At 43.5% G+C, this 25,920-nt stretch overlaps 1 protein-coding gene across 1 annotated transcript; it reads right to left on the reverse strand.

Annotated features, from left to right (window-relative positions):
* Positions 1-14,325: 14,325 nt before the first annotated feature.
* LOC121553543 (inositol 1,4,5-trisphosphate receptor-interacting protein) lies at positions 14,326-21,101 on the reverse strand. The gene is made up of 2 exons (XM_041866728.1): positions 20,960-21,101; positions 14,326-17,066 (listed from the first exon to the last, which is right to left on the reverse strand). Exon 2 carries the CDS (start codon positions 16,973-16,975, stop codon positions 15,353-15,355), a length of 1,623 nt encoding a protein of 540 aa, XP_041722662.1. The 5' UTR covers positions 16,976-17,066; positions 20,960-21,101; the 3' UTR covers positions 14,326-15,352.
* Positions 21,102-25,920: the final 4,819 nt, after the last annotated feature.

The raw sequence follows: 25,920 nt of genomic DNA on the forward strand, positions 1-25,920 counted from the left end.
AACTTTAAGAATTTGCAAAATACTGTACAGTACTGGCAATATGTAACTCTGTGTTGTTGTTTTTTCTCACTGCTTTGCTTTATCTTGGCCAGGTCGCAGTTGTAAATGAGAACTTGTTCTCAACTGGCTTACCTGATTAAATAATGGTGAAAAAAAAAAAAAATGAAATATGTTGGCCAATCTTTCTCAGCAGCAATGATACTGTGATTTCTGGAGCAACTTCTGAGAAGGTGATGGATGTATTGTGACGTCTACTGAAACTAGTCACCCTTCATTCCCCATTGCTTTCCACTTAAACATTCTGTGCTGTATTGTGGTGTTCTCTGTCTCTGACCGTGTACGCTGACCGTGACCGTGTACCGTATCCATGACCTTCAAAGCCTTAACCAATCGAACTCAGGCCATAGCTGATTATATTCAATGTATTTAGTTGTACAATTTCACCTAGATATCCACAACTATGCATTAAGAAATTCTAGTAACCTACTGGGATAGTGGTGTATAATTATAAAATAACTTATTGTTTGCTGTTACTGTATTTCTTTAATTAAGGATCTCTTAACAGAATAGAACAGAATATCTTTATTTTCACAAGAACTTACAAGATTTTAGACAGTACAATATTAGACATTAAATACATTTTCCAGAAACAGAATCTATTGTGCCCAGTGTGAAGAAAATAAAATCAGTAAGATCCTATCGCTGTGGATAGTCAGTCTGTGAGGCTATACAGGGCCTCTCTACTCTATAATGCAATAATGAAGAATAACATATTAGTTTGTCTACAGTACATTAGTCCACAGTTAACCTTTACAGACTCAATTGAAAATGTGGATTCGAGACAGATCTTTGTCATGTTAGGGCTACATAGTTATAGGACTTTACCATCAGCCTTGAATTTACTTTCAAGTGTTAGTATTGTTGATCATGCAAATCCCTGTAGCAAAATTGAGCGCAAACATTTTTAATACTAAAGTATTCCATTTTTACTGAATCAAAGTTGGTTCTAGACTTGTCCTGGTGGTATAGTCAATATATTTTCCACATAAATCAATCATAAACAGGTGATGCAAATTTGACTGATTCGGCGTGCAGTTCTGGTTCATTCAAGCCTTTATTGGAAAAAAGGCCTAGAACTGGCCGACATCACCTTCTCCATCAAGGCCATCCAGAAAGTCCACAATTTCCTCAGCTCTGTGTCCTCTATTATGGACAATGGACAACAAAACACGAATACTGCTGTCACGTTGGCCAGTGGGTAGCATAATCTCTGCTGCCTTCTTTTGGATATCAATTGACCTGGAAGCATCTTGTTTGGCATAAAACAGATATTGTGCATACCAGTTGTGGAATTTTTGTAAATCCTGTGGTTCCATTCCTTCTATTTCAAGAAGCAGGTCCTCGAATATCTTATCTGCTCTATCAACTCTGCCAGATTCTTTGTACATGGCAGTTGTTTCTGTATGATATGTTGGATTAAGGAATAAAGACAGACACCAATGTTCAGTTCAATAGCCTTGTTAAGCCTTGTACAAATCCCTACGCGTGGAGTCTGGGGAACAGTCCAACTAGTCGATTACCTATCAACTAGACTCCGTAACATCATCCTTTTCAATAGAAAGTGCAAACATAACGGCATAACATTGCGTTCTTAACAGTCAAGTCATAACAATTGAAAAGCATGACATTTTCTTTTTACTTCAGCTGTCATCTTCCTTTTTTAAATTAACAGACAACAAGTTAAGTCTCTTGCTTACAGAGTAAGCCTGTCCGGTGGCTTGCACAGCCGACCCACCCGTGAGTAAGTATTGGCTCTGACAGGGGTAGGATTAGGGCCACGAGCTGGAGAGTTTGGTGGGGTAGAAGCTTCACCTTCAGTTGGCTCATGTCTCAATTCTGCACCCCTTACCCTTAGGCCTGGACTGTGATCCAGCTCATCTAAGTGAGTGTATGGCATGTTCTGGTTTGTCTGCTCTGCTACGCGCAGATCCACCCGATTGCGACGATAGAGGGAGCCACCAACATCCACCAGGTAAGAACGTGGTGCAACTCTCTGTAGGCATGTGCCCAGCCTCCAAAGTCCTGTGTGGTCTCCCGGCAGCGGTTTCATCCTTATAGTTTCACCCACCTCCAGCTCTGGTAGGTCTCGAGCAGTCCGGTCGTAGAAGCACTTAGCGAGCTGCTTTCTGTGACGCAGTTTGTCCGTGACGCCAACCATGACGCAGGGCTCAAGTAGCTTGTTAGCTACGGGGATAGTAGTCTTCAGACGTCTGGATAGAAGGCGTTGTGCTGGGCTGCTGTCCATGTTTTCAGTGGGTGTGTTCCTCCACTGTAAGATCGCTTTCCATGGGTCGTTGCTGTCGCGCAAGGCCCTGCTTAACAGGTTTTTTGCAATCTTGACAGCTGATTCTGCCTTGCCATTTGCTTTTGGGTGTCTTGGAGAGGAGGTCACGTGGTCAAACTCCCATTTTGAGGCGAAACGCTTGAACTGTGCAGTGAATTGTGGGCCATTGTCCGTGATTACCTTGTCAGGCTGACCTTGCCTTGCAAACTGCGCCTTGCAGCGCTTTATGACCGTCTCTGCGGACAAGTCAGGGAGCAGTTCAATTTCCCAAAAGTCAGAGTAATGATCAACGAGGAGAAGATAGTCCTTTTGTCTGTGGCTGAATAAGTCCATGCTGATGATTTGCCAGGCCCTTGTGGGCAGTTCGTGTGACATCATGGTTTCCTTTTGCTGTTCATGAGCGTACTCGTTGCATGTGGTACAGTTGCTGACAAAGTCTTTAATTTCTGCTTGCATGTTTGGCCAGTATAATGTTTCACGAGCCTGACGGTAGCATGCGTCACCTCCGACGTGACTGGAGTGTATGCGGGTAAGCATCTCTGGACGTAGTGATTTGGGAATAATGACCTTCTGACCTCTGAACAAGACGCCATTTTGCACACTGATCTCATCTCGAAAGGTCCAGTATTCTCTCACTGTGAAAGGTGTCTCCTCTTTCAGATATGGCCAACCTGCTAGAGCCATGGACTTCAGTGACTGTAGGTGTTCGTCCTTGTCAGTATGTTGCCTGATCTGGGCTAGGCGGTGATCTGTCACGTTTAAGTAGTCTGCCTGATTGATCTGTTGAACATCTTGTTGTTCCTGCTGTAGCGAGCAGATGGCCTGCCGCTGATAGGCAGTGCCTCTACCTGTACATTGTGCTGTTGCCCTGCTCAGTGTGTCGCTGATGTACATCTCAGGTCCTGGCTTGTAAATGACCTTCAGGCTGTAGTTTTGCAGAGTCAGGAGCATACTTTGAAGCCTCTTGGGCGCGTTGAGGAGAGGTTTACTGAATATGGCAATGAGTGGTTTGTGGTCAGTTTCAGCGGTGACCAGCTCTCGACCATATAAGTAGTGATGGAATCGCTGGCAGGAGAAGACGATGCTGAGGCACTCTTTCTCAATTTGTGCATAGTTTTGTTCGGTGGGGGTGAGCGCTCTCGAGGCAAACGCAACGGGCTGGCCTTCCTGCATAAGGCAGCATCCAAGTCCCCTTTGGCTAGAGTCGCTCTGGATTGTGACAGGCTTCGTGACGTCGTAGTAGCGCAACACTGGCATGGATGAAGCCAGAGATTTCATCTCCTGCACTGCGGCCTCGTGCTTGGGTAGCCAGTGCCATGGTGTGTCTTTGTCCAGCAACCGGCGCAGAGGCTCACAGACTGCTGATAGGTGTGGCATGAACTTTGCAAGATAGTTTGCAAAGCCGATGAGACGCTGTACTCCTTTTGCATCAGACGGGTTTGGCATGTCGAGGATCGCTTGGACCTTGTCTGGGTCCGGCTTCAGGCCTTTTGCCGAGAGAATGTGGCCATGGAAGTGGACGTCTTTCACCTTGAACTGCAGCTTCTTCAGGCCAAGACGAAGCTTAACTGATCGGCAGCGCTCCATCAGTGCCAGGAGCTTCACATCGTGGTCGCGTTCTGCTTCTTCGTCTGTTTCACCACAGCCTACGATCAGGATATCATCGGCGATGGGTTCAATGCCCTTGAGCCCAGCCAGTAACTCGTGCTGCTTGCGTTGGTATACCTCAGGCGCCACTGAGACACCAAACGGGAGCTTGAGCCAGCGTTTCCGACCCCAGGGGGTCCAGAAGGTAGTCATGAAGCTGCTTTCTTCGTCCAGCTTGCATTGAAGGAATGCATCTCGGGCATCCACCAAGGTGAAAATCCTGGCCTTGGGAAGCTTATAGAGGACATCCTCTAGTGTCGGCATGATGTAGTGGGATCGTTTCAGTGCTTGGTTCAGATGCTTTGGGTCGATGCAGACCCTCAGCTTCTCTGTTTTTTTCACTATGACCATATTGCTGATCCAGTCAGTTGGTTCAGTCACAGATGTCATGTGGCCATCGGCCTCGTACTTGTCCAGCTGGGCCTTCACAGCCACTTTCATTGCAATGGGCACATTGCGAGGAGCACACTGGACTGGAGTAATGCTCTCATCCACTTCAAAGTGTACCTCCCCAGGCACTGATTCAACGGGCATGTTGAATACATCGTCATATCTGCTGAGTAGTTGTTCTTTGGACAGGGGTCCATGCTGGACATGATCCACAATGTGCAGGTCATTTGGTACAGTGAACTGCATCAGTCCCAGGCGTTCGCATGTAGAGCCTGAGAGGAGAGGATTTTGACTGGTTTTCACAATCTCGAACTCCAGCTTGTGTTTGCGTCCCCGAATAACACATTCGGTCTCAAAGGTGCCCATAGAGCTCATTAGTTCTCCTGAGTACAGCTTTAGTCTAGTATCGCTGGGAAATAGATGTGTGTCAGGTGCCAGATTGATTTTGTCTTTGTAGCTCATTACGTTGCATGTAGCACCCGAATCCAGTTGACATTGTTGTTGCTTGTTGTGTAATCGTAGTGTCACAAACCATTTCTTCCCTCTTGAGTGTACAGCCCCAATGGATTCATGCATGTAAATGTCACTTTCACTGTTCAGCTCTGAACATTGAGTAACATCATCAACACAGTGAATCTTGCCCTCACTCACCCTTCTTTTGCTTTTGAGACACACTTTTGCAAAGTGATTATTAGTTCCACAAGCTCTGCATGGTTTTCCATAGGCCGGGCAGTGCTCTTTGCCACGTGTGTGTGTATTCCCACAGTATTTACATGCTACGGGGCTCTCTGTGTTCACCGTTCGTGGTGAATTACTCTGCCTCGATTGGTTTTGTCTGAATGTCTGCCTAGCAACAGCGTGAACAGTATCAACGTCGGAGCGTGGGGTTTCCGTTTCCATTGCTCTCATTCTCATGTCAGTGTTGTGAGTAGGAAACGGCTTGTGTTCGCATATGGAACGTAACTGCGCCTATACTGTACTTAGCTACAAAAATAACAAACGTGTGTTTTCCGAGCCACTTCTGATACCATGTTTCTGTATGATATGTTGGATTAAGGAATAAAGACAGACACCAATGTTCAGTTCAATAGCCTTGTTAAGCCTTGTACAAATCCCTACGCGTGGAGTCTGGGGAACAGTCCAACTAGTCGATTACCTATCAACTAGACTCCGTAACAGCAGTCAGTTCCAGTTTTACGGCAAGGGATTTTGGGTAGAGTGCGACCAACTCTTCATAAAGGTTGACTGCATTTTCAATCAGAATATGCCTCATTGGGTTGATTTTCTCTTCCGGAGAGAAAATCTTCCATTTGTAACACTTCCCAAGATGCCTCTTCAGCTGGCGTGAATCAGGGTGTCTCTCCAGGGTCCGTCTTGCCAGGTCAATGCTTGAATCATGAGAGATGTAATCTTTGAAAAAATCGAGCAAGATTCCAAATCCAGCAAAGCTATCTAAAGGCTTTTATATCACTTCCTTTGCGAGTTTACGTGCTTCCTCAACCTGGCCATTCTCTGCAAGCCTCTGCAGGTACATCACTGTGATGTACAAATCTTCTGGATCCAATTCTTTAGCAATACTTAGCTTCTCCAACATCTCAGATCGCAGCTTTGGGGTAATGTCTTTCTTATCAACAGATTTATTAAATGCCTTGGCGTAGCCGCAGCGCAATACCTTGTTCTCAGGGTCCCCTTTTAAGGCCATCTGGAAGCAATATAGCACTTCCTTCCTCTTGCTTACATCAAACGTATTCAAAGTCCAGGCCCTTTCACCCCACACTACACCTGGGCAGGGGTTGTCCCGCAGTAGTTTCCCCACCTTCTCCACATAAGTCTGGCTCTCTGTCAGCTCCCCTTGGTGATAGTGCACCCAGGCCAGGTTCCCATAGTGGACCACAAGACTTAGCTCCACGTCTTCTGGACTGCTTTGGCGAAGGGCCTCTTCAGCCTTCTTCAGGCATTGAAGAGCGTCCTCTGTGGAGCCCAGAGCATGGTGTAGGTAAGCCAGGAAGGTGTACAGATAACCCTCCCAGGAACATTGAACCCCCTCGCTGTTGCTGATATCTATCATCGTTTCTCTGAGGCTTTGAAGTTTTTATCTGCTGTAGTCCAGCTTCCAGGTGAAGTGGCATTCCAAACCCTGCAGCCTAATTTTCAAGGAGGTCTGAGCCATTCTGGTTAAATAAAGACAACAGTTTAATTGTATTAATTTTTTAACTAACAAACAAACAATGCCTAAGGGAGATATTTAAGAGCAGGATGGTGAACCAAGGACTCGTTTCAGTCATGAGAGAGAGACAGAGAGCGGGCGCGAGAGAGAGATCACTTACCTCGTAGTTGTGCAAGAGAAAGCCATCTTGTGGTCTCTGAGTTTGAAGACAGAGCAAATGAGTGTGATTAGATACCTCACTGACTATCCTGATTTTATACTGGATGGACCACATTATTATCTTCCAATGGGCGGGTTATGCTGATATTATCTCACTTTACAAACAAGTATCACAGTTTAGTTTCTAGCAAATAGAGACTAAAGCAAATGAGTGTGTGCCTAGGGTTGTTACGGTGACCATATTACCGCCACACCAGCAGTCACGAGTCATGAAGGCAGTCAGATTCCATTTGACCGTTTAGTTACGGTAATTAGGCTTTTCAAAAGCTCTGATGCTGCTGATGGTCATTAGTAGCCTACCAAACTTGCTAACTGCCTGGTACTCAGCACTCTATTGTCCCTCTAATCACTCTGATATCAATGCAAATGTAATCTAAAATATAATCAAACACTTCATGAGAGCCAATGTGCTCATGTTGCACAACATTTCTATAGGCTATGCAATTGCGTGAGAAAACAGAGTCGTGGCCTCTATTAAAAAGAGGAGGATCCCATCAGCTTTCTAAAGGCTTACAATATTTACTTCTCAACTTTCGTAATATTAAGCACATTGCTTCTCATTACAACAGGAATATAGCCTACCTGGCTGGCATTAAAAAATGAACCTCCATTTGCTATTTAAGTGCATAGATGACATGTATTTTTTCCGCTGCCCCTGTTTCGAGACAGGTGCGTGATAATGGTCCATTCTAATCAAAACAAATTTCACACATATATTATTTTGTATATGTAAAGCCAAGATTAAATCATGAATAGTCTGATGGGTGACAATATTTGCCTATCACTTGTGAATGATCTATCACTTGTGAATGATCTTTTATCACTTGTGAATGATGCCCAGCATCAGAAACAATGCCTTTTTTTGCGACTTTTTCTAATCATATTCCCACACCTCATGTAGCCTAGCCCATAGGCCTATATGTTTTGATAAGGTTTGTATCACAACTAAAGTGACCAAATAACTTCTGAAAATTAAGCACATTAATCCACTTTACAAGGGGTGTAGAGCCTAACTGGCATACATAAGCAGCGCGTGAGTTTCAAGTTTGGGAAAGATAATTTTCACAATAAAAATGCACCTTTATAATAAAAGCATTACATGCATAATCACATTTGCAGACACTTTTGATAACGTTGTTTTCCCACTAATGGAACATTCACGCTTTTAGCCTACTGCCGTGTGCTCATTGCTGCGCTTATAATGTGAAGAAATATCCTAATAGTTTATCAACATTTTAAGCTAAACGTTCTGATCTGTTGCGTCAGCCTCATTGCGTAAAACAGGTTTGTTGATGCTAGTGGTTGTATTAATTTGGGATCTATCGTATCCCACAACTGTCCCAGACTATGTCTGGAAAAGGTATTTCTCACACAGAATGGAATAGGTCAACTTTTGTACTATCGCGGATAGTAAATTGACATTGGGCTAGTGCTTTTGCTGTTCATTAGGCCTACTTATCATGTTGGCAAAAAAATGTAAATGTGGACAGTTCTTCCAATATCTTCAATATGCACCTTGGAATTGGATAAGGATGCGTGTAGTTGCGTCCCCGATGTGTCTCTCTTCACTTGTAGCCTGGGGAAAGACCCGATCAGGTGATGGAGAGCCATGTGAGTGAGAAGTGCTTCAGAGCACGCAGCATTCAGGGAGAAGGGAATTATCAATATTATATTCAGCACAAAGGCATGGATTATTTTTAGGGGGCATTACGGCCACACAAAGGGGATGCCGCCGTCAAATTGTGAATGCGAGACTGATGAAGTGTGTACAGCCTGCGCAAAAAAAACTAACAGAGCTCATGCCTTTCATGCAACTTTTTTCAAATAATCATTAGTTGCATTATGCAGCCTTACAATGTATTAAAAATCTAAATATAAGTGGTGATACATAGATGCTGTGTTCACGATGCTTGATTAATACATAATTCATGGTTTATTTGATGTAGTAAATAAATAAATGATTTATTGATGTATAGGTAAGAATTTAAATGTGATGTAACAGGTAAAATTAACGTTAGGCCATTGTTTGTGTTTTTATGTTCCATCCCGGAACTAACGTTCTCTGTTGTGTTACTGCTACGGAATTTGTTAATTGACTGTGTGCAATCTAATTTAAGCAGATCTTAGTCTGAGTTATAATTGTTGATGGCAGAGGCAAAGAAAGACAGTAAAAGGACTTTAAGGATTAAATAACCTATTTTCAGGACAAGCAGCCAACGAGGTATTTTGTTCAACCTGTAGAACTTTGTTTGTATTCGCGCCAAGTGCCATTTGTATTGTCGCGCCGAGCACCATTTGTATTATTTTGTTTCAGTACTGTATAATTTATCAACGTTACTGTGTTCATTCAAATATATAGTTATCACGGCGTAACGTGGATGCATCGGAGAAAAATACGTGCAAGGCAATAAACGCCCGTTTCAAGTGTTGGGTTTTATTTTTCTCATAATTGGATCTGTATGTGATGAATAGCTTGGAAGGAATGCATTAATGAGGAGCACTGTACTGATATGGATTGTTTCACATAACAGGCTGTTATTCATGTGGGGAACGTTAGGGGTAGGACAGATAAGACTTGTATTTCTTACAGATAAGAACACTCTCTCTTTGTTGTCTGTGAAACTGTCCTTGAACATGAGTACAGTGGAATGGTGTCTTTTCGGTGCTGACTCCGCAGGTTATTATCATAGCAACTATGCCTGGCAACAAATGGAGTGCCAAGGAGTTGGGACCAACCCCTGCGCCAACGGATTGGCTGAAATGGAGTCTGGACCACACTCAGTCCTTTGCTCTGGTTGGCCAACAGAAGAGGTGGAGGCTTTCTGTCAGAGTATTTGAGAAAGAATCTGTAAACAATAATTCTAGTTCTCTGTCGGCCCTGCGTGGTTTTTCAGTGAGCCCGTATACGAACCTTCATACTTATCATACATACATTTTGCATATAATAAATTAAGCTTGGATTGAAGATCTCTTGATTCTTATTCCAATACCAGATTTGAATTACGCAATTTCTAACACAAGGAACCAACCTGTGTCTGTTGTCGTGAAGAGAGCTACACTAAACATATAGCCCAACGTTTGTAGAACAATTAAAGTTACATGAACAACTCTAAATTAAGCATATAGGAGTACCTATAGTATTTCTATGTTAATCTCTTAACACAGAATAGCTGCGTGTGTGCACTCCCTTAAATCCTTTCTATTTTATTCAGCTTTGTTCTATTGTATTCTTCATACTATAAAATAATATACAGTGGGGGAAAAAAGTATTTAGTCAGCCACCAATTGTGCAAGTTCTCCCATTTAAAAAGATGAGAGAGGCCTGTAATTTTCATCATAGGTACACGTCAACTATGACAGACAAAATGAGGAAAAAAAATCCAGATAATCACATTGTAGGATTTTTAATGAATTTATTTGCAAATGATGGTGGAAAATAAGTATTTGGTCAATAACAAAAGTTTCTCAATACTTTGTTATATACCCTTTGTTGGCAATGACACAGGTCAAACGTTTTCTGTAAGTCTTCACAAGGTTTTCACACACTGTTGCTGGTATTTTTGGCCCATTCCTCCATGCAGATCTCCTCTAGAGCAGTGATGTTTTGGGGCTGTCGCTGGGCAACACGGACTTTCAACTCCCTCCAAAGATTTTCTATGGGGTTGAGATCTGGAGACTGGCTAGGCCACTCCAGGACCTTGAAATGCTTCTTACGAAGCCACTCCTTCGTTGACCGGGCGGTGTGTTTGGGATCATTGTCATGCTGAAAGACCCAGCCACGTTTCATCTTCAATGCCCTTGCTGATGGAAGAAGGTTTTCACTCAAAATCTCACGATACATGGCCCCATTCATTCTTTCCTTTACACGGATCAGTCGTCCTGGTCCCTTTGCAGAAAAACAGCCCCAAAGCATGATGTTTCCACCCCCATGCTTCACAGTAGGTATGGTGTTCTTTGGATGCAACTCAGCATTCTTTGTCCTCCAAACACGACGAGTTGAGTTTTTACCAAAAAGTTCTATTTTGGTTTCATCTGACCATATGACATTCTCCCAATCCTCTTCTGGATCATCCAAATGCACTCTAGCAAACTTCAGACGGGCCTGGACATGTACTGGCTTAAGCAGGGGGACACATCTTGCACTGCAGGATTTGAGTCCCTGGCGGCGTAGTGTGTTACTGATGGTAGGCTTTGTTACTTTGGTCCCAGCTCTCTGCAGGTCATTCACTAGGTCCCCCCGTGTGGTTTTGGGATTTTTGCTCACCGTTCTTGTGATCATTTTGACCCCACGGGGTGAGATCTTGCGTGGAGCCCCAGATCGAGGGAGATTATCAGTGGTCTTGTATGTCTTCCATTTCCTAATAATTACTCCCACAGTTGATTTCTTCAAACCAAGCTGCTTACCTATTGCAGATGCAGTCTTCCCAGCCTGGTGCAGGTCTACAATTTTGTTTCTGGCGTCCTTTGACAGCTCTTTGGTCTTGGCCATAGTGGAGTTTGGAGTGTGACTGTTTGAGGTTGTGGACAGTTGTCTTTTATACTGATAACAAGTTCAAACAGGTGCCATTAATACAGGTAACGAGTGGAGGACAGAGGAGCCTCTTAAAGAAGAAGTTACAGGTCTGTGAGAGCTAGAAATCTTGCTTGTTTGTAGGTGACCAAATACTTATTTTCCACCATAATTTGCAAATAAATTCATTAAAAATCCTACAATGTGATTTTCTGGAAAAAAAATTCTCAATTTGTCTGTCATAGTTGACGTGTACCTATGATGAAAATTACAGGCCTCTCTCATCTTTTTAAGTGGGAGAACTTGCAGAATTGGTGGCTGACTAAATACTTTTTTTCCCCACTGTAAAATAATGTCACAGAATTCTAAGCAAATCTTGTCTGCTAAATGAACTAGTGTAGCCCACAGCCATTTGGCATAGCCAGATGAGGACCTAACATAAGGACAACTCAGAGTATGCTATTCTGTTCTTCTGAAGTAGACTACATTTTCTTCATATAGTAGCGACCCGCACAGACAGCTGTGTGTTATGTGTTAGGCTAGTAGATGGTTGTGTTGTACCTACCAGTACCCAGTGTTCGCGGGGTCCGACATGTCAATCAACCTGCTATCTGCCAATCACGGGAATGCCTGGAATGTTCTGATGCCGGGCATCCTGGCGGTTGGCGGAGTGGCGTGGAGGGGGGTTGGGCAGGGGGATGGAGCATTGGAAGTTAAGACCAGGTTTAGCCTTTGTTCTCTCTCTTTTTACGTCTGGGCTTCACAAGAGAAGGTCACGATTGGCTTGTGGGTTATCTTTCATTTATTTGGCGTGGGCTACGGCCAAACAGTAGCCTGTGTAAAGTTGGTTTAATAAACCGTCCATTCGTAAACTCAATCCTCTGTCTGGACAGTTGTTCTTTTATGATCTAGTCAGGTCATTACAATATCATGTTTCTTTAGACCTGTCTAAAATAAATAATGGATTTATTGTGAAGGTGTAGGCTATATTACGTAGATTTATTAGACTTTTTTAAATGTAGATGTTCCAAAGGTCTGCATCAGTGGCTTGTAGGCTATGTGTGGAAGCCAGGAGATGCTAAATGTGTTAATTAAAGGTCAATTACCGTGAGACTGGCAGTTATTTGCTTGACAATCACCGGCTGACTAAATTTCGTGACCGCTACAGCCCTATGTGTGCCCCTTTAAGAGCACACAATATTCATGCTGAAACAGGAAAGGGCCTTACCGAAACTGCTGCCGCACCAAAGTTGGAAGCACATAATCGTCTAGAAATTCATAGTATGCTGTAGCATTAAGATTTCCCTTCACTGTAGGGGCCTAGCCCGAACCATGAAAATCAGCCCCAGACCATTATTCCCCCTCCACCAAACTTTACATTTGGCACTATGCATTCAGGTTGGTAGTGTTCTCCTGGAATCTGGCAAACCCAGATTGGACTGCCAGATGCTGAAGCATGATTCATCACTCCAGAAAACACGTTTCCACTGCTCCAGAGTCCAATGGCAGCGAGCTTTACACCACTCCAGCCGACGCGCTTGGCATTGCGCATGGTGCGGCTGCTTGTGCAATGTTGTATGCAACATTATCGGCAAGTGACTTGATCTTGATGCCAGTGTGCCAAAACGATTTAGAGTTGTAAAACGAGAGTGAAGAGTGTGTTGATAATGGTGATATTGTTAAGTTCCGCTTTTAACAACCATCAGAATTAGTATAAACGTTTGATATAATTTTTGCATGACATGATCACTTAGCATATTCTTAATTATTATTACTTCTAGATTATTTATGGATTGATCATATAAAAATATTGCATGTGGCGCAGGAACCACTGACTCACTGCATTTTTCTATTACCTCTTAACTGGTTAGGACAGCTCATGAGGTGTCTTAAAAATCTATTTTTACCCATAAGAGGAGTAAAATGTCTCTATTCTAAGCACTTGGGATCGGTTTTCTACTCCGGGACGCTTTGTGGATACAGGCCCTGGTCCCCCGATCATATGATCGTTTGATCATACTCCTTCTCTTAAACGCTTTGTGAATACTGGACCAAGTGTATGAATAGCAGTCTACAAAATCCTCCATTCTTATTGCGTCTCTGAGGGTTTATGAGATAGTCCTCTTCCTTGTGTGATTTATATAGTTTGGCTCAACCAAATCGCACTGCGCGTGACAGACTCATTAGTCTCATTTCCAAAACTCAAATAAATGTCTTCTCTTATTCCCAACTGTCTGAATGATACCACTGAGCTCAAGAAGTGGACAGAGTGCATGTCTGAAGATCCAACAGTCAAAGCCACCATGTACCCCAATGAGACCTACAAGGCCTTTAACAAGGGCTACTTCGAATGGAAATCCAGTTTTTACTATTGCCTGTAGATAAATTGCACAGTGGCAATTCATCCTTGACCATCCAGTTTTCCCATTTAAAATGAATTTGATATTCCTGCTATGGTTATTAGGGCATCAGCTGTACATGTCAACCTAGTTGTGCAGCTGTATATCTCATAGGAAACTTTTCTCAAAGTTAATTTCTGTGCTCCTTTCCTGTTTACACTTCATTGCATATGGAACATGGTTTGATTACCAGATTTTCAATGAACCCATAACAATGATTATTTAGAATGACTGTAGTGTAGTTTCATAAGTGGCAGATCAGAAATATTAATGGAACTATGTGAATCATGTCTGTTTAAGTTAATTTCTATCATGCTTTGTCCACACCTGGCAGTTGATTTTTAACATTTACAAAAGCATATAAATATGTTTATGTATTAAAGACTGCACAACAAGTATTTTTATATTGTTGTGCTGAAATCTGGAAGTTGAATAGTGTGCTAGTCATCTGCATTATCTTATTTTCACCAACAGTCCTACACAATCCTATACTGTATTTGGACAGGTCTGTGAATAGAGGGTGGAGCACTGCCATGGAATAATATCTCTTTGTGGAATTGGTTACGCCATTGTCTTGCCTGTCACAATGTCAAATCCTATCTTGTATGTCAATGAGTAGTTAAATCAATGTCACGACTCACAACACAAGTAATAAAACAGTCCATCAAACTGGAAGCTGCCTTCAACATTTATGTTTAGAAAAACTGCATATGCAAATAAAAACATACATTGTTAAAAGTACATTTCGTGGTAAAATAGGCAAGTTACAATGGGTATGAGAGATACTGGTAATACTACAAAACATATACAACTTTTTTTTTTATACATTAAAAAACATGATATATATATATATATATATATATACTTGTATACAAATGAAATTTTTTACAAGTGCATTCTACTATCTCAAACCATACATTTTCTATTTGCCATTTAATTATACATGAACCTAAGACTGCACTTAGGAATTGTTTCCTTCAATTAGTTAGCGCAACCTTACAACAGCAGCTGTGTACATGTTCTGTGTCATTTCTAAGGTTGACATGCTGAAAGGAATTTCTAAAATTCTTATGTTCCTCAAGTACCCATTTAAAGGAATTTCAACAGAATACCTTTGCTGACATTCTTATCTTTTGGTGAATGACAGCCAAGACGTGTAACAGGGAGAGTCTTCAATTGGTATTTTCAAACTATGTTGCACGGCTTACAAAATGAATATGCCTTATGTCAAATAGCAATTGTTGACAAGTACTTTAAAACTGATAATACTGCATCATAAAAACACCCATACTACAAAAGTATGATGTGGTCTTCTCTAGAATACAAAAATAATACTTATTCTTCACATCAAAATATACCGCTCTAATTTTGTGAGGGGAAAACCGTTTTTGTAAGCCTTCATTCAGTCAAATATAATTGCACTTGTGAAACAGCCATATTGCAATAGCAGTTACAGTACTGTTACTAAGAACACGCTTTGGTAACTTCCTTGAGTGTTTTTAGAAGCTGCTATTAAATAAAACCAACCACAAAATATCTCAAAATAACAAAGGAGCGTTGTTCACCTCTTCTTTTCAGTGCTTAGAGAAATGTCTTAAAGCTGTAACATAAATTTGTGAATTATTATTATTATTGAGGATACCTCCACTCATTGCAGTGCATAAAAACAGAGTCCATTACTCAGACTGTGCCATTGAGTTGAGTCCGTGGTGAGTGTCGCCATTTTGTAACAGAGGCGTGTACTCCTGAATCAGAACAGGAGCATTCCTGAGCATCTCCTGGAAATGCCGAAGCGTGTCAGCGTAAAGCTCTCTCTGTAACACCAGTGGCCGGAAAAGATTGATGGGCTCCGCCGTGTGGAATGTTGCCGGAACCCGGACTTCTGGTGGAACTTGGCTGTTCCCGACCAGAGCATGACAGAGTCTCTTCTCCTGAAGACTCCTGTGAAGGAAGCCTAGCATGTCTCGTAGCCTGTGCTCCAGATTCTCAGAGCCCCAGCTAGATGACCCCTTACCCAACAACAGGTGCAGCAGGGTCGTCTTCAGGTGGTAGTTGGTCAGAGCACAACTGCCAGTTAGACCCATTTGTTTCTTGTGTAGGAAAGTGATGATCTGAAGGCAGTGGAGGTGGCAGGAATTTTCAGGCAGGCTTTTAGCCACATGTTTGAGCAGGTTCCTCTCATAGACAGCGAAGGAGAGGGGCCAGTAAGTGTCTGAGGAGGTGCTGCTGTCAGAAGGGAAGTGTGACACAAAGTAGGCATCTGTGTCCTCTAGCTGCACGACAGGGATGATGTTCATCACAACGACCTTTCCTGAGCGGAATCGGACCTTCAGTGCTCCAGCAGCATCCAGGTTGCGGAAAGTGAGCTCAAACTCGTACTTGTGAGAAATCCGTCCCCAGGCTTTGGTCACAGAGATCTGGAACCACTTCATGACCTGGTCCTTGGCCAGATAAGGTGTGTTCTTGGAGCACAGAAGGTCATCCGGGGTGTGGTCTGCTCTGGGCTTCTCATGTTTGCTGTGCAGCAAGCACAGCATGTCCTCACCCAGGTTGGCAGAGCCACAGAGACAGCCGTCCTCATTCTCCCCGACCTTCGTCACCTTGATCCTGCCACAGCCCTGTATGTCCAGGGGCACGTCACTGGAGGGGCTGCACCACAGCTGGAACTGGAAGGAGTATGGCTCCGGTGGGGCAAAAGGGACAATGAGATCACACATCAGGGGCTTGCTCACCCTCCACGACTCAAACATGCTCCCAACGCCCACAAAGTCCCCCACCTCCATATCAGTCTCCCTGTCACACACACTCCTCAGGGACTCCAGCAGGTCATCAGCGAAGCCCTCCACAAATTCCCGCACCCTCCAGTTCTCATGGGCCGAGGTGTGGATGCATCTCTCACAGAAGCTGTTTAGGACTCCCTTATCGAGCATGAGTGTCTTGGAACTCATGGATCCACCCTCAACAAACCCATCCTCATCATCAGCGTATCGGGCTTCCATGTCTGCCAAATCCTGCCGACACACCTCAATAGTGAAGAAGATGACCAGTGAGAGGGCGCTCCAGAAGTACCAGCTGTAGCCGTCCTCCAAGCCAGGGTCCTGCTGCTCAGTGTCTGCATTCAAGATCTCCAGCTCCAGCCGCGCCTGCTCCAGCTCCAGCCTCTTCTCATGCTCCCTCATGCGGGCCAGCAGGGCCTCATCCTGCTCTGGGAGGGTGGTGTTCTCCTGCGGGAACAGCAGCGGATGGTTCAAGATGGCCGCTGCCACCACCACAAACACCCGTGTTATGGCCCCCTGCATCCTGGCTCCCTGGGCCTCAGGGAGGAGACCAAACCAGTGTCACCCCTCACACCAGCATCTCATCGACTCTGATCAGCCTGCAGCCCAACACCTGAAAAATAAATAGGATTTGACAAAATTATTAAATGTCCTGAAATGTTTTATATTGGATTTCATGATCAGCTTGAGAGCTATTTTACTTATTCAAACACGTTGCTATTGTGTACTGTGCATTATGAGGTGATTCAGTAGAATCATGACACACAATCACATGTTAACTCTGAAGCGCCTCAATCTTCTTGAGGAAGCAGCCTGCCCATCTAAATGTAGAGAAAGTGGAGTGACGCAATGTAGCCCAATATTGAACTGTGTGCCATGGAAGGAAGTAAGCGCTGCGAGAATCAAACAGAACTGATTGCATTGTATGTGTCAATAATTTGATTCCAGTAAACTATGAGGAAAAGCCTTACAATAAATAATTTGGCAAATGTCCAATTCATTTTTATTTGTGTCAATGATAGTCAAATAATCACTATTGCAGTGTGGTATTAAGTCAGATGGGTCCAGAAAGGAGTAAATAGTTGCTCAGTTCATGTAACATTTAGGTTGTGTTTTGATAGGAAGGAACCATAATTTAGCCTACATAGGAAAGGAAATTACATAAGGCCCTTTCAAAATCTTTTTGAAGCTTTTAACAGAACATCAACAGTATCTCAAATTACTAACCCTTGGGTTAAGCATATACCCGAAACAGCAGACTTCTAAATACTTGGAGAAATAAAGGAAATAGTAGGCATTATGAATGGGTCATGAAATGGACAAGCTTTTTGGGAGACTGAAAATAAACATTCCAAATGACAAAAAATGTGTTATGATAGATTTTGATAAAGAAATTAGAATCTGTTTCAGACTCTGTCACATCCATAAAGGAGTGTGTAACATCCATAACGGTCATTTTCCTTTCCGAAGTAACAATGGAATTGAAAATCTTTTCTAAATTATTGTTTTTGTGTTCAGCCAAGCCTTTCCTTCGAAATGGCCATTCATGCATTAACGTAGGACTTACAAACTCACAGATAGCTAATTATGTTCAGTCTCCCCAAAAAGCTTGTCCATTTCATGACACATCTATAATGCCCATTATTTGCTTTATTTCTCCAACATACCAATATTTTTAAGTCTGCTTTTTGGGGTATATGCTCCCCCCAAGGGGTTCTATAGACACACACATCAAAAGTTTCATTTGTTTTGTTGGTCCATTCTGTGAGAAATGTAGCTGGAATGTCCCATAGGCCATTGAGATGCTGAACAACTATTTGGCATTTCCCCTGTAAACTGCAATAGTAGCCTAGAATATGATACAAAATATACACCATGAAGTTGTCATGATAGGTGGATTTTGTCTGTTCCTTGAAATTTCCCTCAGGATAAAGACTGAGGTATGAAAGTTGTAGAGCCAGGAAAAATATCATTCAGAGTAACATTTTACCCTGGCAACATTTCAAATAATTTCTACCATGACTTAGTTCACTTGGCTATTTGTATTTTCCATAATCTAGAGTTCAACAAACATTATAGACCTACAACAACAAGAGATGTCAAGTGGTGTTCTCTATGCAAAGCACTGACATTAGCCTTTAAAATCAAGACAAAATACTGATAACAGCTACAGCCTAAATTATTTTTTTAACACCAAAAGGCTCTTATGACTCTACAGTAGCCTACCCTACATCCCTAGCCCTTGATCATGACTCTCAGTTACATTACATTACACAAGTCTTTGAACGAAGGCGTCTTCTGTAGGGGGGAGTTTTGTTAAGAGCCGCTACGCTCGGTCTGAACATTAACACGCATCGTTTGCGGTACGGTTTTGGTAGCATAAGGACCTTCATTATCTTTCATATCGGTGAGAAATAATTGTCAAAAAACAAAAAAGGTTTGATCAACTTTATACGGTTATGGTTCCCACACAGCCATATTTCCATGTCACAGCGCTTGTTTATGGAAAACAGAATGGACTGCAGAATCTAAGCTATAGAGGTGAGAGAGACAACAGGAGAGATGGCAGACAGGAAAAAAGGAAAGAAAGTTGAACATTTGAGTAAATATGGAGTGGGGGATTGCACAATCCTTCTGGAAGATCTGATGAAGGAGAAGATGGTGGACAAGAAAAAAAGGAGAAGTGGAACATGTTTTGAGGGAATATGGAATGGAGGAACTCACAGAACTTTTGGAAAAGCTACAGAAGGAAATTGAACGTGACGAGAGTGAGGATGAATTAACTGCGGTGGCAGGTGCAGTGATGACCGCAGAGAAAGAGCTGATTGTAGAGGGAAGCAGTGTGGTGAGGAAGGCTGGCGTCAAGCGCAAAAAGAGGGATACGTGCTCCAGTAGTTCAGAGATGGACCCTAACGAGAGTGAGGATGAAGTACCTGCTGTGAGGACCGCCGAGTTAATGCCTCACCCCGATGACGACATGGATGATTCTGGCCCAGTGGGAGAGACATTTGTGGAGAGAATGGATCCTTGTATTCTGGCTGATCCATATGTGGTTGGGAGGAGAATAGATTGGGGGCTGTTGAATCTGTGAAAGTAACTTGAAGTTGACGCATGACTTGCTTCGCTCTCCGGAGCAGGGCGCCGTTGAAAGGAGTGATAACAAGGGTGGCATTAAGTGTTTAGGAGGATCAGCTGAAATTGAAGATTCCTGGTATCTGTGACACCTGTCTTTTGGTGTGACGCAGACCCAGTGGAGAACGTGGTGAAACAGTGAAGACATTGTCTGTCCTGCTGAGTTTTTAAGCAGAGTCTTTGCCCTACAAGGTCAAGTTAGGATGTGTCAGTTATCCCGTGAGAGATTTTGTTTTAGGTGCCAAGCTTATGGTCATGTGGCAGCAGTGTGTAGAAGGGAGATTCCTACATGTGATAAGTGTGCAGGAGGGCATGAGACGAAGGAATGTGGAGAAAGTTGTGTGTGTTAGCTATGGGGGTGCCCATGGGGTTGGAAATCAGAGGTGTCCAGTGAGAGAAAGGCAGGGTGAGGTTGCCAGGGTCAGAGTAGTAAAGAAAGAGTTGTATGCTGAAGCAGTGAAGAGAGTGGTAGAGGAAGATGGGTACATGGTGAGGGATCCTGAGAAAATTCCTGTGAACAGGCAGAGACCAATACAGAGGGATGGGAAGAATATGTGCTTCAGTAGGGTGGGTTTCTTAGCATTCATAGCCATGGTTGTCAACTGTACTGCAGAAACAGTAAGTGACATAAAATACCAGTTAACAGTCTACAGTAAGTGAGTTTTTTGCATTTGTTAAATTATTTTGGTATGATATGAAAGCAGTGTTTTATGTTTCTAGAACCATACAGCAATTGAGAATCGATTCATGTTAAGATGGATTATTTTCATGGTTCTTGGACTAAGGAGTAACGTTAGCTCCTTTAGTCCAATATTGGGCTACCTACAACCCATGACATACAAGGGTCCAAATAAAATACACTGACTCAATGGAAAACCATTCAACAAAAAAAACTTGTACAAAATTGCAGTACTCCCTGCATGAAATATAAACTGCCTTTAACCACACACCATTAGCAAAGCGATTACTGGCAATGATGTTTTGTTATTGTTTCTAGGATACTTCAAAATAGCCCAATGAAGGATGGAAATATAGAATGGCACTGCAAATTGGACCACTGACGACTAGCACTGCCGGACCTGACGATGAGTCAGAAAGTTCCAACTTGAAAGAATGTGAGATGTTTCCATAAACGCGGACAGAATACATCGAGCCTATCAAAACAAGCTATTTTATAAATAGCAATTTACCCATTTTCTAAACTGAGAATCCATGTTTTAATTGTGGAATAACGCAATAAATCAACAAAACAATGTTATTTCCGGTAATAAAGTTTAGGCCAATGAATAAACGGGAACACTCGAACGAGACGAAATAAAACATTATCAACTGAATGATAAATTGCATTTTGATAAACTATTTAAAATCACGAACCTTTAAGTGATGTCAGATCCCACTGAACACACAATTCATTCTTCTGCGATTGCAATTCCTCAAGGCAAACAGCAGTTTATTTAGAACCGAGGAAACGCAAACTCTGAAATGTGCGAATGAGGAAGGAGTGGTTGAGCCTTTGCATTTCCTCCTCCTTCATTTGGGTTTAATTTCGGTTGGCATCCAATGTTAATGGTGCATTATCGCCACCAGCTGGACGGAGTATTGAACGAGAAAATACAAAAATCCATCGCAGAAAAGGGGGGAAAACGACATCATACAAAATATACGTCAACAAACAAAACGCATCTCACTTATTAAATCACAGTACATTCCAAATTGAATGAGGGCGGAACATTCAACAACGAGATTTATTGCAAGGCCTCGGCTGTGATATCACGGAGATCTAAAAAACTTTAATCTGCATTCACAATGATTCCAATTTTCTCAGACTTCTTCTCTGCTTGTGCTGTACAGTTTATGACCGTTGCAATAAATAATACAAAGTCCACCTTTTTAACACTTCATGATACCTCGGTTGATGTTAAACTCGTGGTGGCTCTACTACCATTGTTTCTTCACCACAATTCGCTCCTTCCACTCTTCTCACCGCCATCAGAAGGAGACATGCTGGACACCCGTTACTCTTGCCACCTCGGTCTCCTTCCCCCTAACAGGGCACTCCAGGAATTCGGATGCATGTTTGCCACCGCAATTGCAGCATTTCACTTAATCTGGAATATGATACTCTTCCCGTCTGCACACATTTGACACACAACCAAATCTTCTGCATTTATGACACTGAAGGGGTTCCTGCACAAAAGCTCTTACAGGTTATCTCATGAATCCTAACTTTGTATGAGAAGGGACAGACTCTTCATCAAAGAACATTAGTATGGATAAAGTTTTATTTATTTATTCTCCATCCACCATACGGGTCAGTCTACGTGCAACAACCACTCCATCTACAGTATGTCTTCAGTTATATCATCTGCCTTTACTTCTTGCACCACCCCAGAAATAACCCTCTTGATAGAAGCCCTGCTTCATAAATCCACACAGGAAACATTCCTCCGATATCTTTTTGAGGATTAAAACATGCTTCTTCTGCTCCGCAGACACAAACATCTAAATAAAACCACTTCTTGTGACTCTCACCGACTCAACACACGTTCCTCCAACACATTCCAGATTTTCCTCGAGACGTTAAACGGATTTCCCATGTAGCATTGGTCCAATACCCTCACTCCAACAAAAAACGAGTCTAGGGGTTTCCTAGTTTCCACCACAACTCCCTCTCTGTGCTATTATCTTCACCCAACTCACTAGCAGTTCAAAACAAAACAAAACTTTTACGACATCTCGCTAAATCCTTCGCATTACCTGACTGGCTTCACCCATAATGGGTACTAGTTTCCCCCCATTAAGATAGATAGAGGGCTCTAGTGCCTAAAATCAAATTTTATCATGGGCTGTGCCATTTAAGGACTTTCACCATTTTGCAGTAGTCAACTTGGTGAAGAATACAATTATTCAACTGGGTGGGACTTCCTTTCGATTAAGAACAGATCACATGATTCCATCCGGGTCATCAGGAAGGATCAGCCAATGAGTTATACTCGTGATCAAACATTCCATAACTGGAGGTGGCAGTAAATCGCAAACCTTGGCTTTATTCCTTTTCAAACAACCCACTCTAGGTGGCAGTATGCACCCTTTCAGTCTGTTTGCCAACTCCTAGAAGAAGTAGAAGACGAACATTGACTACTTCAAAATGGAGATGGCCTCAATGGCGCTTCCCATGCTCTCACAGACACCATATTGCGACAGATACAATGATACGAATTCCCCCCCCCCCTATAAAAACCCTTTAGCTAATAGTCAATGTATTCAGCCTAAAAATTGCTACTTGATATCCACAACTCCATTTAAGAAATAGTTACCTACATGGGATAGTGATGTATATTATAAATTGACTTGGTATTGCTTGCTTTTACTGTATTAATTTAATGAATGATCTGTGAACATTATAGAACAGAATACCTTTATTTTCACAATAACTTGCAAGATATTATACAGTACATCTTACATATTTTTCCAGAAACAGAATCCATTGTGCCCGCTGTATAGAAAAACAAAACACAAGATCCTATCACTCTGGATAGTCAGTCTGTGAGGCTATAAAGGGGTTCTCTACTTTATAATGCAATAATTGTCTACATTCGTCCACAGTATGCCTTTACAGACACAATATGAAAATATGGATTCAAGACAGATGTTTGTCATGTTAGGCCTACATGTTTATAGGAATTAGAATACTTTACCATTATCCTTGAATTTACTTTCAAATGTTAGTATGGATGATCATGCATCTCTCAACTATACCAGTAGCTAAAACCGAGCCCAGAAACGTTTTAATACGAAAGTATTTTGTTTTTATTCTATCATAATTTTTCCTAGATTGTCCAAGATACTAGATTTGTCCAAGTGGTGTAGTGGTAAAGTGAATATATCAATTTGACATGACTGGGAAAACATATGTATCTTTTGGTCACAGATACCTTTTAAAAGGTAGGGGGCATGGATCAGAAAACCAGTCAGTATCTGGTGTGACCACCAGTTGCCTCATGCAGCGCGACACATCTCCTTCACATAGAGTTGATCAAGATATTGTCTGGATAGTTGCTGGATATTGGTGGGAACTGGAACACAGTGTCAAACACGTCTATCCAGAGCATCCCAAACATGCTCAATGGATGTCATGTCTGGTGAGTATGCAGGCCATGGAAAAACTGGGACATTTTCAGCTTCCAGGAATTGTGTACAGATCCTTGCGACATGGGGCCGTGCATTATCATGCTGAAACATGAGGTGATGGTGGTGGATGAATGGCACTACAATGGGCCTCAGGATCTCTCCACGGTATCTCTGTGAATTCAAATTGCCATCGATGAAATGCAATTGTGTTTGTTGTCCGTAGCTTATGCCTGCCCATACCATAACCCCACCGCCACCGTGGGGCACTCTGTTCACAACGTTGACATCAGCAAACCGCTCGGCCCACACGTCGCCATACACGCTGTCTGCCATCTGCCCGGTACAGTTGAAACCGGGATTCATCCGTGAAGAGCAACCTCCAGCTTGCCAATGGCCATCGAAGGGGAGAATTTGCCCACTGAAGTCGGTTACGACGCTGAACTGCAGTCAGGTCAAGACCGTGGAGAGGAAGACGAGCATGCAGATGAGTTTCCCTGAGACGGTTTCTGACAGTTCTTCGGTTGTGCAATCCCACAGTTTAATCAGCTGTCCGGGTGGCTGGTCTCAGATGAACCCACAGGTGAAGAAGCCGGATGTGGAGGTCCTGGGCTGGCATGGTTACACATGGTCTGCGGTCGTGAGGCCGGTTGCATGTACTGTCAAATTCTAAAATGAAGTTGGAGGTGGCTTATGGTAGAGAAATTAACATTCAATTCTCTGGCAACAATCTTTGGTTTAGCCATTCCTATGGGGAAAGAATAGGGTTCTGGTTTAAATGCCGAAAATACAGTCTAAGGTTAACACAAGTTTAGGAGATCTTGCACGTTTTGTTCTATGAGATAATATGTCAGTTAACATTACCTTTATGAATTATGAAGCCTTTATGTGCGTTTTTAAATTACTGTGACACTCTGGCTCCAGGGACTCTGATTTATGGAGCCAGGGTTGTTCATTTTCATTTGGGTGTATTTCTATGTTGGGGATTCTAGTTGTTCATTTCTATGTTGGGTGATTGTGTTTGATTAGTCATATGACTCCCAATCGGAGGTAACGAGTGTCAGCTGTTCGGCTCGTTATCTCTGATTGGGAGCCATATTTAAACTGTGTGGTTTCTCCTTGGTTTGTGGGTTTTTGTTCCATGTTTCTGTCAGTGTTACAGAGGACTTCACTATCGTCATTTGTTGTTTTTCGTGGTTGCTTTATAAAATAAAGTCATCATGTTCACTCCACGCGCTGCGTATTGGTCCGCTTCTTCAGACGATCGTGACAGAAAAACCCACCATAGAAGGACCAAGCAGCGTGTCCAGGAGCAAGACAGCTGGACATGGGAGGAAGCGCCTGGTAAGGAGCTCGAGAGGCTGGCGATGGCCCAGGTGGGCAAATCGTGGTCCTGGGAGGACATGCTCGGGGGCAAGGGACCTTGGGGGGGAGATCAAGGCCCTGGCGAGAGAGGAGCAACGGCGTCAGCAGGGCCATCATCGTTGGAAGGACGAGAGGCAACCCCAAGAAGTTTTTGGGGGGCACATGGCTTAGGCGGCTGGGCAGCAGGAGGCTGCTACAGGGAGACGTGGAGAGAAGGCTATCGGATTACGGGAGCCATTGGCGAGTAGAGGAAGGGAAGTTGTTGCGGCACGGCGTGAGAGACTGATGTGTGTTGCCAGTCCGGTCCGGCCCGTTCCTGATCCCCAGTTAAGGCCAGTGGTGTGTGTTCCCAGTACGGACCGGCCTGTTCCTACTCCACGCATCAAGCCCACGGTGTGCGTCGCCAGCCCAGCCCGGCCTGTTCCTGCTCCACGCACAGAACCTACGGTGTGCGTCGCCAGCCCAGCCCGGCCTGTTCCTACTCCACGCATCAAGCCCACGGTGTGCGTCGCCAGCCCAGCCCGGCCTGTTCCTGCTCCACGCACAGAACCTACGGTGTGCGTCGCCAGCCCAGCCCGGCCTGTTCCTGCTCCACGCACCAAGGATACGGTGTGCGTCGCCAGCCCAGTCCGGCCTGTTCCTGCTCCACGCACAGAACCTACGGTGTGCGTCGCCAGCCCAGCCCGGCCTGTTCCTGCTCCACGCACAGAACCTACGGTGTGCGTCGCCAGCCCAGCCCGGCCTGTTCCTGCTCCACGCACCAAGGATACGGTGTGCGTCGACAGCCCTGCCCGGCCTGTTCCTGCTCCACGCACCAAGGATACGGTGTGCGTCGACAGCCC

Source organism: Coregonus clupeaformis, chromosome 37 (genome assembly GCF_020615455.1).
Source record: "Coregonus clupeaformis isolate EN_2021a chromosome 37, ASM2061545v1, whole genome shotgun sequence".
Lineage (NCBI taxonomy): Eukaryota > Metazoa > Chordata > Actinopteri > Salmoniformes > Salmonidae > Coregonus > Coregonus clupeaformis.